At 40.0% G+C, this 12,169-nt stretch overlaps 1 protein-coding gene across 1 annotated transcript in view; it reads left to right on the top strand.

The window, feature by feature from the left end:
* The window catches only part of SNCAIP (synuclein alpha interacting protein), a gene marked incomplete at both ends in the record, with an annotated part of 60,702 nt that extends 53,012 nt beyond the window's left edge, over nucleotides 1-7,690 (top strand). The window contains 3 exons of the mRNA XM_082013659.1: nucleotides 68-1,130; nucleotides 2,908-2,978; nucleotides 7,606-7,690. Of these exons, the coding sequence (XP_081869785.1) occupies nucleotides 68-1,130; nucleotides 2,908-2,978; nucleotides 7,606-7,690 (1,219 nt within the window). The remainder of the gene's footprint in view (nucleotides 1-67; nucleotides 1,131-2,907; nucleotides 2,979-7,605) is intronic.
* Between the last annotated feature and the right edge of the window lie 4,479 nt (nucleotides 7,691-12,169).

Genomic DNA, 12,169 nt, shown 5'->3' with positions numbered 1-12,169 from the left:
TGGCAGTTTCACATTTTATATGTACATTAATTTGGCTGTGGTATCTCCTCCTCTTTTTTTCTTTAAGCTCACCATCATCTCCTGCCTCTGGCAAACCCCAGTGGAAACCATCTGAAGCAGATGAATTGTCTCCACCAAAAAGTAAATTGAACACCCAAGATGGGATTCAGATTCTTGGCAGCTTGGGAACTTCTAGTCGCGCTCGAGCCAAGATAAAAGATGAGGACTCAGATAAAATCTTGCGCCAGTTGTTGGGGAAGGAAATCTCTGAAAATGTCTGTATGCAGGAAAAGCTGACTTTGGAATTTCAGGATGCTCATGCGTCCTCCAAGAACGTGAAGAAGATTTTGCCAGAGAAAAGGGAGCTGAAGTTAGCCAGACTGAGGCAACTGATGCAGAGGTCACTCAGCGAGTCTGACACAGACTCAGCTAACTCTGAGGACCACAAGAACACCCTTGTGAAAAGAACTGACAAACCAAGGCCTCAGCCCATAGTGGAGAGTGTTGAGAGCACAGAGAATTTGCACCTGATGATCAAGAAACACGCTTCCGCAGCAGGACGCCGCTTCCCTTTCGGTATCAGGGTCTCTAAGTCTGTGGACGGCCACAGTCCTTCCCCTACTTCAGAGAGCAGCGATCCGGATAATGAAGCCCCGTACCAGTCTGGTACTGTACCTCAGAGCCAGTTCTGTGGAGACAGCTCTCTGTCCGGCACAGACAGTGCCACTGCTCAAAAAGTTGCCACCAGCCCTAAGAGTGCCCTCAAATCTCCATCTTCAAAGCGCAGAACCTCCCAAAATTTGAAACTCCGAGTAACTTTTGAGGAGCCTGTGGTGCAGGTGGAGCTAGCAGAGTCAGAACTAAGTGAGGAAAAGGATAAAGAGCGGGGCAAAGGACTCCTGCGGGCTCCAGCCGGTGCTGGGGAGCCAGTGGGGGACCAGCTGAAAAGGCCTTTTGGAACCTTTCGGTCCATAATGGAGACGCTGAGTGGCAACCAGAATAACAACAACAACTGTCAAACAGCAAACCTGATCAAACCCTCATCAACGCTGCCTTTTGCCTCATTAGGAAGGAAGACAGCAGACAGCAAGGGAAATCCAGCAGCTCTCACAAAAGGAAGAAACAAGCCAGTGAGTGCACTGAAAAAGAGGAAGGGCCCTTTGTTTTCTCTTGTCTCTTTAAGTAATGAATAAGTTTGACAGCTTCTTTTTCTGCCTTTCTATAGCAAAAGGATGCACACAAATACGTTACTGTATTTGACCTGAAGAAAGACCATCCACTGTTTTAATTTTTGAATGCTTTTCCAAGGAGTGGCAGGTATTGCTTGTGTACAAAGTCCATACTCTTAGTGCACGTGGTTCACATGTTCTGTGTTGAAAGCTTTCCACAGAATCATGATTCACCTGGAAATGATGTTTGATGTTGCTCTGACTCACAGGTCATACAATGAGAATGTCACACTTGAACCCACAGGATTTCTGAGGAGTAAATAACTGAAGAACAAGCCCTGTCCTGTCCTATAGCCAAGACTGATGAGCGTAACAGGATAAAAATAAGTGGTAGAATATAAAGAGGAAAAATAGCAGATATGGTCCTTCCTGCTCCGGTGGGAGCTACAGCCATCCCCTAGGTGTTGAAGCTGTCAGTACCCAGCCTTCTTTGCCCACCCTCTCTTCACAGCACAGAGTCTTCTCATGGCAGAGCATATGGTTGGTCTGTGGCAAAATTCTGTAGCAAAATGAACCGGATCCAGATCATCCCCTCTCTGCGGTCAACAGAGTGCCCTTTCTGGGATCTCAACACAAAGAGGGGTATCTCCAGTTAGGAGGCTGGCTCTCTTGTTCAAAAGAGAACAAATGTATCTTGCAAGAGAAAGGAAGAGGTATTGAATGAAAGAAACAGATGTAGGAAATACTGTGAGCACAGTGTTTTCGTGGAGCGGAGCAAAGTGTGAGCGTCTGGAGATACAATAAAGAGTTGAGTGAGCAGGAATGGTAGATGATTTAATCCTCTGTGAAAGACAGGGTGGGAGGAAAGGGGTGGATGGAAAGACATGAGGCGAAAGAATAATTTCAAGATGAAAAAAAGAACATAAAGCAGGCCAAGAGGAGGAGGAATAGTGAATTATATACTGTAAAAAGTATGACAAGGTAATGGGAGAAAAACACAGGAAAATCTTAGGCATAGAGAAGGCAAAATAAGTATGGAAAAGAAACAGTGGAAAGAGAGAACTGGGAAACAGTGAGCAGTCCGTATTAGTGGGTACTGCTAGAACAGCAGTGCTATAGCAGAATGTGAAATTAAATGAAAAATCTGAAGGAAACCTAATAGGCTAAATTGAAGTGGGACTGCATATATTAAAGTTTACTCAGAATCACAGTAAGAACTACTGATTTGAGCCTTTAAAGACATGCACCATCTAGTTGTAGAGCTGATTTAACATAGAAGTGTTTTCATAACACAATGGCAATTATTTTCAAAAGCTTTTCAGATTTTATAGTGACAGAGGAAAAGACAGTCTGTCTTCAAAGATGTTCTGATAGATTGCAAGGTCATGAGCAGTTTTCATAGTTCCCTAAGAAATTTGAAGAGTTGGATGAGGTAATTCTAACAGTATTGACGCTTGCACTGTAAAGCACATGTTGTGTGTGAAAAGGCCATGTTTACATGTCATTGTTGCCAACATCAAAATTGTGTAAAGAATACCATTTTCATACCAACCCAAAGGACGACAGCACAGCACACATCTCAAAGAGGCAACATATTCAGCCTTATTTACTAACTCAGAAAGATATCTGTTAAAATGTTATTGTGGCTATTTGACTGCATGTGTTGATAGACTTCCATGTTATGCATGTGGTAAGCTCAGTGCATGTTTTTAACTGATATGATGTTGTACTTCCTTAGGCTCCTTACTTCAGCTACACCAGTCTTTCCTCTAGCACGTTGAATGAAGAACTTCTGTCTTACTATGCATGGTATGTGCTTATGCATGGTGATGTTAAGCATCTCTGTTTCTTTGTTTTTTCGAACTGCATGTGTTTGCTAACATTGTTTGTAGCTGAAATACTGGAATTAATTGATGCACAAGAAGGGAACTAGATGAACAGATGAACATCTAAATTCCTAGAAAAACAGAAATTTATGATGGATTTCTGCTGATGTCACCATTGAACTGGCTACAGGATTTCAGTTCCAAGCAAGTATAGAAAGTATTCATACTCGTAAATACACCAGGGAGTATAGCACACTTTGGCTGAGTATTCAGCTTCTGTTGAATGAAAGTCAAGTACCAGATGAGAATGGAAATTAAATTTCCTCTCATGAGGAAAGCAAAAAGACCACAGTTCGTCTCTAGATGGAGAGTAAGGAGAACATGAGGCAGAATGCTATACTTCAAACCTAGTGCTCTCCTATTTTCACACGTTTTTCGTACCGCCCCTCAGACTTTGAGGTTAAACCTGTGTTTAAAAGTCTGATAACTTTGACTGTGTTCAAACTCCTTACTTTAGACATGTTCCATCAGGACTATTCAGGCAGGTAGAGACCAGTCCCTCAAGGTCCATAATGACATGTTGGAAAAAACGACATTTGACAAAATATGTGTTTATTTTATAAGCAAATTCTTTGTAAAAATTACCTGTCATTTTTATTCAACTCTTAACACTCACAAATTCTTGTGTTGATAATCTTTTTCTGTTAAACTGAGATGTAAATCCCCTTGTCAGGCCTGGAAATGATTGCTATTCACAGCAAAATTACACATTTGAAGATACTTCTTGGAAAATGATAAATTACTCATTCTGCAGTTCAGGATCCTACATTAGTTTCAAGCCACTCTTTTCTAAACGTCTAACAAATTTTTTTTGTTCGCTTGTTTTCTAATGCCAGGACCTTCCCATACTTAAAAACTCAATTTCCGTAGTGGAAATGGGAGCCTTGTTCTGAAGTCATTGGCACAGTGTATGTGAAACCAGAAGCAGAACTGTAAGGTTTCCAAGAGGCTTCATTCTCCCCTGAAAATAAAGAGGGAAATTCAGAAAACTGACTGCACAGCAGCAGTGTGAGGGAGCATCCATGGGCAGCCTCCAGTCAAAACACCCAGCTGCCCGTCCAGACCGTGGAGTAACACAAAACCATTAATCTCATCCTTATGTTAGAGCTGTCTCCCGGATGTAGCCAGTTACTGTAATTCGGTATTGCCTTGTGTAAGTGCTTTCGTGTGAGGAATTCCTGGCAGCATGACATTTCCCCAGAAGCAGCGAGAGAGAGACACGGAAGGTCTGGCTGCTGCTGCGGAGCTGCAGAGTCACCTTCGGGGAGGGGGACTCCCGGCTGTCACTCCAGGCACTGTGTCCTGAAGCTGCCTCCGTGGCGGTGGGCACGTGGAAAACCGGAGGGCAGGAGACAAGGAGAAGACCGCACTAGGGGCACAGCTTGAGGCGGCTGTTTTTGTACCCACAGATGAGGGCAGAAGTGGGCAAATTGCATGCCAGAGTTTGTGGCATGAGATTTCCAGAAGTCACGTGAGGATGGAAGATGTATTGTGCGTCTCAGAAATCAGAACGCAGATCTGAAGGCTCTCAGAGCTTCTAAGCTGGCTTTCATGGTGCCTTTTAGCATGTGCTGTGATTTTTGAATAGCAAAATGGGTGCCTGTCGCTAGTCCATTGCATGCTGGTCTGTAGCCTGTGAAATTTAAATAATAGAATAATAGAAGAATAATAAATTTAAATAAATTTGTAAGTGCATCATGTGCACTTACAAGCCCCTGGACACTGTTTCAAGTTTTCCCTGGATGGTCTGGGGAGGCTGTGTAATTACCATTTCATAGCTACTTTGAAAAAGAACCTTTCTGGAAAACAGTGCAGTCTTTGGTGCTGTAAATCTTTGTACATTGTTATATTGGAGGGGGGGCGGTATATTTCTGGACACCGTCCCAAACCCATTTTAACTCTAGACCCTTACAGAGGAGATTTTATTAGCATCTTCTGAAATCTGAGGTCATTATACAAAATCTACCTTCAGATGACGTTCCTGTCCACCAGTTTCCACCTTCCTTTTCTTCAGCTTCTGTTTATTTTGTACATGGTTTTTTTTCATTCAAAATACTCAGGTACGTCAAGGCTTTGTAGTTTACTTTGTCAGATTGTTCGCAGCTTAATAATGGAGGATTGTATTAAATTTTCTAGTGTCCTTTTAAAATTTGATACGCCTTATTTTTCTTAAGGCCCTGGAGTAAATTTTGGATGTGCAGGAGGGGTTAGGGTATTTTTACCCCCTTTTGGAAGGGTTGGCTATTTTCTTGTGTATTACAACTCCAAGCAAATGCTTGTAGTTTTTTCTGTCTTACATGTATGCTAATGAATGGTTCTTTCCCAAACTTTTAATCATCTGAGATCTGCAGTACATTAAAGTAAGCACTAACTCACCATATCAGTACAGAACCCTGTATTAGCTGCAGCTGTCAACAGCAAAAATTGCTTCATACGTCAGGAGCAACCAGCAGAATCTGCCATCAGATTTCTGTCAGATAGTAAACTGGGCATGCTTCTAAAATAGTAAGTGGATCTAACCCAACAGATATCCCACTGCCAGACCTAGTGCTGGGTAAATTACAACTTCAAATACATACTCTAGAAAAAGGTTGCTTATCTGTATGTCTAATAGTTATGATTCAAACTAGTGCAGTATAAAATCAATATAAAAGTAATTCTGACCTTGTCCCAGACAATTTACAGTTGTGAAGTGTTATATCATGTGTCAGCGCCTGTTGCATGAGGGAATGTTTAGTGTTTCTGTGGTGACACAGGCACCAGAAGATACTAGAAATTTGGTTAGTAATTAGTAATATTGGTAATATGTTTCCTTCAGGTCAGCAGGCACAGTCGTAAAAGGCATGTCTGTTCAGCATTGTCACCTAGAGACATCTGTATTAGCTAAAAATTACCATCTTCAAGGTCACATGCAACTGTACAGCTGCGAAATGGGGTCTTTGGAGTGCCTAGTGAGCCTCTACAAGGGTGGCTCACCCAGAGGGTTTTTCAGCACTGCAAGTCCAAGCTAACGCAGTAGTTAGTTGCTTGATGCAAATTATCTTAGCCTTGGAAAGCATCCATTAATAAAGCTCCATGGTTAACGCTAAACATACTGTTGATAACAGCACTGCAAGTTAAGTGCCAAAATGTAGCTACAGCAAAAAGTTAAGTGCTCCTGTTTTACCTCCTCAGATTCAGTGCTACAAATTCTACCTCCTCTGGCTCAATTCTATGTCTTTTGCTCTTACTTTGGGTATGTGGCAACAGTATCATTTAGACGAATGAAGGAGATTTTAAAATAAAATGATCCCTCATGCTGTCTTACTAGGACCCACAACTATGGTCCCTAAGAAGGTCAGCTTCTGTTAAATCCTGAAGTAATCACAAGGCTATCTAAGCATCCTAAGTACCCATCTCTTGGGGATATTTGGTTCTTTGTGGTCATTGTAGACTGGAATAAAGCTGTTCTGGTTTACAAGGATCAGGCTCACAAATAAGTGAGTTTAAGGCAAACTTTTTATACACATACTCTTGCCCTTTACTCTGGGTTTTTAACCTCCCACTAGTATCTGTCCTTTGCAGCAAGAAGCCAGCTAGTCATGATTGTATTGTAGGAGTTTTACTGTTCAGCAGTAATAACTAAAAGTGAGCATTTTAACCTCTTTGAAAGTTGCTGTGGGCTGGATGCTTAATCAAAAATCCTTCATCTGAAAGGTTAATTGAAGAGAGGGGGAACATACTGGGGATTCAGAACCAGGACATATGAAAGGAAGTGAAGAAACCGAGTGTTATATTCAGTGTTTAATTTTTCTATTTCAATTGGCAAGCTATCATTTGAGTCTCATACACAATAGATAGATTTTTAACTTTTTTTTTAATTTAAATGTACCTAGTGTAGAAATGAAGACAAACCATAGAGAAATTATCCTTATCTTTGCATCTAATAAAATCTTAATGATTCAAATTGAGATTTTACCTAAATTACAATGTGAAAAGAGGTATAGGCTCCATGTCAGAAAGAGAATTACTGCTTGCCATTTTTTCTGTGGCCTTTGCCACCATCTTCTACTTAAGCAGACACATAAAGTAAGTCCAATGAATCACCTTCTGAAAGTATTTACTTCTCTCTGATGATTATTAATGGGGACTAGATGATTCCCTTACAGGTAGAGTCAGAAACAAACTGGGTATATCTAATGTTTGTTGTAGTGGATCTTGTTATCACTATGGTACTTTTCCCTAAAGAACAAGGAATTTTTGGACATTTCTGCCCATTATTGCCAGAACATTATGACACTGTACTAATTAACTCTGTGACTTAAATGCTTCTTATAGTCCCATTGGTTTCCAGTTTTGGTTTCAGAATAGGAGCTACAAGAAAGTCAGTAAGAATCCACAGTATTAAAAAGTATTTTTTGGAGTACATGTCTGGAGAAATAAGCCCAGAGAGAAGGATTGATTCAAAGTTCAATACTTGCAAACAGAATAAAACAGGGTAAACAAATACAAGGCAAATCCCTCTATTTTGTTAGTGTTACCATGAGTAATTTTCTTCTTTTTCTCTCCAGGCATGAGGACATCAATAAGAGAAGCCAGAAATATGACAGTCAAAAGAGTACTGAAGAGCCAGAGCTTCAGGAATTCTTCCTCTAAACCACATCTCATGATGTCTCAGTTTGTTTGAAATACCTGAAATATATCCTTTTTAAACACTAATATGAGACATACCCCTCACCAGCAAAACAGCAGCTATTAGGATGCCTTAATTTGTAGCAGTTAGACCATATACAAAACTTTTTTATGATATATGTGTATATGTAACTTGTTTGTAAGCTGTGCTGTGTAAAGGCATGGGTGAGCAAAAGTAACAATTTGAAAATTGTTATGACACAGGCAACCTCCAAAATGTTTGTTGGGCCACAGAACACATTTTGTACTTTGTGTCTTGCATGGATATATTGTCATATATCTTTATTTCCCTATGTCAATGGCATATACTGTCAAAGTTTCAACCAGGACTCTGCCTGCTCAGCTCCTCAGTGAGACCAAGGCAAAAGCATTGATTTTTTTGAGTATGTTTTGTCAGTTGTTATTTCTATTTTTTGTAAAAAGGAAATAAAGACAGTGTTAATAAGACACACTGTGTGCAGATACTTCTTATGCTTCACTGTTTCATCTTTTGAGCTTTAAGTGTTTTATTGGTCTTTTTGGTGTTCATTTGATAATGAGACAATGTCCAGTACCAGGATTTCACTTCAGTCAGTCAGCTGAGTCAAGAATTGCTTTACAGTTTAGTGGTCCCTTTTCAGCTTTAAAATGTGTAGAAATAAAAAGAAAGCATAAATGCAATTTTAAATTACCTCTTATTGTTACTTGCCAAACACTGGCAATGTGCTCAGCTCTGTTCAAATTACTGAGTAATCTGATAAGACCTAGTCCATATTCTCTCAAAGCTGATCCTTTAGTGAATATTCTTTAAACCTTTCAGAGAAAATGCAATCTCTTACTGTATTCACTTAGTTTCTGGTAAACTATGAGTACATTCCGCAAACGTGTCATACAGCACAGCATCCAAAAGCAGACTACTAGGCAATCTTTACTTGACACATTTATTTATAACAAATACGTATGTATATATTTGCTTTATTTTGATGATATTGATCTGTTTGCATTTGAAAGACTGCAACAGTTTGATGAGGAAGATCCAAATGCATGAGGATTTATTTTACTGACTGTTCTAATAGAATATAGGGAAGTCATAGGAAGTTTGCGAAAGAAATTTTTCATAATAAAGACAGTCGGAATCATAGAGTGGTTTGGGTTGGAAGGGACTTTTAAAGATCGTCTCATTCTAACCTCTCTGCAGTGGGCAGGGACATAAAAATATATAAGATTATGCAAATTAAATTCCTGCAATTGCAGAACTAATAGGTAAATAATGTGGATACTCAGGAGGATTTTGATTAAGTACAATGGAGTTGCTGTCTATGCAATTTCTCTTGCCTGCTTTTTGCTGTGTTCATCTTGACCATTGGGCTTTGTCTCTGATCAGTGAGAAGAGAGAGACGCTTGCTGAATGTGATTTATCCTACCTATTATAGATGTTTCATTTACAGGAGTACCAGTCCCTTCCTACTTACAACAGGGAAATTTGAGGTAGTAGAGCTGTTGGAAGAGTTACTTAGTGTTTGGATGCTATTAACTGAGATAAATGTCTTTCTTTGGGTCACTCTTCAGAGTGATGTCATGCTTGGCTGTACAGCCACCATGGACCAAGATAACTGAATGCCCCAGGCATTCTGCTTACAGGGTTTGGATAAGCAGAGTACTACTGGATAAAATGGAGCCAATTGAGAGATCAGCAAAAAACCCACACATAGAAATAATAAAAGCATGCACTTACAGAAATGAAATTCTGAATTTCTTTCCACAGTTCTTATCTGTCACTTGGCAACACTTTGATTTTTGAGCTAAGTAATAAACCTAGCACTCTAGCTGACCTGAGCTGTGTTGTTTAAAGAAACAACCAAACCTCCAAAAATATCTGTCAGCCAGGAACAGCGATACCTCTAACTGGGCCTCCTGTCGTCTGTGTGCGTATGAAAAATCTGAACGCAAAGTGAGAAGAGGCACATGTGCTGCAATTGCCAGAGTGCTGAAAGAGAGTATAAGAAGGAGAAATCCTGCGTCTGCTAGATGGCCGTAAAACAAATTGGAAATTTGCATGTTTGAGATCATGAAGAGTGTTGGCTATGGTCATGTGAGTGGCAGAAGCAGCAGTCCTGCTGACTGATCTTGACTGACTGGATACCTGTAGAGTCTGCCATAGATATCTGTAGTATCTAGCTGAATCAGGCAATAAAGCTGAACTTTCTGTGAAAAGATTTGAAACAGACCAAGGTGGAAGTATTGTCAAATCCTGGAAGAAAGACATTGCCTATTCTGGAGACTGAGGATTTAAAAGTCACCTGCTGTCTGCAGGGTAAGCAATTTCTACAAGAGTATATTCTCATATAGCATATGGTGAATCAAATTATGCAAGTATCATAGGGCGACAGAAATCACTAAATGAGATAGGACTGGGATGCCAGAAGGTGTTCAGGGTCTGTGGTTAAAGATATCTGCTAGGTAATTGATGTTGTGTCGAGGACTCCCATCACAGATAATTGGATAATTTAGTACAGCTGGGAAGGGCTGGAGAGCTACACGTGCTGTTCATATGGCTATCCGTGGTTCCTGAGCACGCTGGGACAGAAAGCAGTTTCAGGACTAGCTGGTGCAAAAGAGAGGCCAACTTGATTTAAGCATGAAAAGTAGTGTCTGGAGGGTTTTATCTCTGGAGAAGGTGAACTCATGTTGTATAAACTGCTGATTTTATTGTTCCTAATTTGTAGGGGGTTTCCTACCTAGGGCCCCAAAGCCTACATGTGGTACACTCTGATGTCATGCCTATTAGAGAAATGCTGATTCTGTGATCTTCAGCTGGCTGAAGTGTGAGCTCCACATATTTGTATCCTTAGTAGCCACAGAATCCAGGTGCCATAACTCCTTCTGTTTGGTTTGTAATCCCCCAGGCAGATCCCTCCTGGCACAAGTCTAAGTCAGACTTCCGTCAGCAAAAGCATAAGCATTTCCCAGAGGCAGAAGAGCTGATCAGGGATTTTCCAGCAAACAATCTTCGGAAAATATCCGAAGTTAGCCAAAGCTTTTAACAGGAGCACAAACCCCTTTTGATTACAAAGCTTGGCAGAAAAGGTCCACTTGGAAAAGAAGGTAGTGAAGTCATTTGCTAGTAAACCAATGTGTGTCCCTAGTAAAATGACATCTGTGGACACCACAGATACAAAGGTGTTCTGACACCCCCAAAGATGTTGGAATAGTACTCTCTGTGTTTGTCCTGTAGTTCCGTACCAAACGTGATAAATGTGATATTGGAGATCAGTTGTGAGTTCCCAATTTCATTGTAATCTCTGGCTCTCCTCTTTTGAAGAATGAAAATCATTTGCTAGGAGCCTAGTTTTTTCATGGTTGGCTGATTCATTTGTTTGTTTCAGGTATTTGGGATGGGCAGCATATGGAAACATTCAGTATCAAAACTGCAAGTATGGTACTTTATTTCAGCAGCAGGATGTGGGCTATGCTTTGTACTGCATTAGTAGAGCAGCAATTTAGTAATATTTTATTTATCTGCCTTTCAGTCTCCATATTAGAGGGCAAATATATTGGTTTGCTAGGTTACTAATGAATAAAATAACTATAGTCAGCATAGTTGGTGTATGAAGGAGGCAAGTTAGACAAACAGTTTAAATTTAAGATTCGTTTCACTGTAACTGTCATTCAGAAACCTTTACGTAATATTAAGCTGACATAAGATCAATGGCATAACAAAATAGGATTGACAGCATAACAGTAAAAAAATACTCCAACATCCACTTATTTATAACAAAATGGTAACTGTCTCAGAAACATGTTCTCTGAGAGCTGATTTGTTGCATGTTTCATCACCTACCATTACAGCAATGTCAGAATATCACCGTGCAACACAGTCAGAAGTAAAGTAAAAATGTCAGCACATCATATGCTAGGTATGAATTAATTGATTAGTGAATGGATCTCATGGTGAGACAACTTTCGTCTGCATATAGAGTAAGATTCAGCTCCTGGTACCCTTGAAATATTTCTTAGCCTTTTAAAAACCTACTTGATGAAAATTTGACAGAAAGGTCTGTGAAAAATGTAGTCCCTGCAGTTGTAGCATCAAACTGCAAGCCTTAATTGTCTGTCATGAAATGGTTTTGCAATGACATAATAGGAATAATTCCTCAAAATTACATTGCAATTCCTATTGTAAGTTCAGAAATGTCTTTCTAACTGTACGTTAACCATACCCAAGTATAGCCTGTTACATAATCATCTTTTGTATACCTTGTTCCTCTGTTTATAAATGCATTTTGAGGTTGAAACTAAGTACACAATTGTGCATGAGAAGTATAGTACATGCTGTGTAACCAAAATGTCTATCAAACGCAGAACAATGCTGAGTATAAATTGCCCAAAAGAAAAAGCCCAAGCACTGAATAACCTGTAGTTCATCCTCTGCCCCCGCACAGTATCACTGCCATGTCATCTTCA

This window comes from Phaethon aethereus, assembly GCF_964289735.1.
Source record: "Phaethon aethereus genome assembly, chromosome: Z".
Classification (NCBI taxonomy): domain Eukaryota; kingdom Metazoa; phylum Chordata; class Aves; order Phaethontiformes; family Phaethontidae; genus Phaethon; species Phaethon aethereus.
This window is presented reverse-complemented; position numbering and strand designations above follow the sequence as displayed.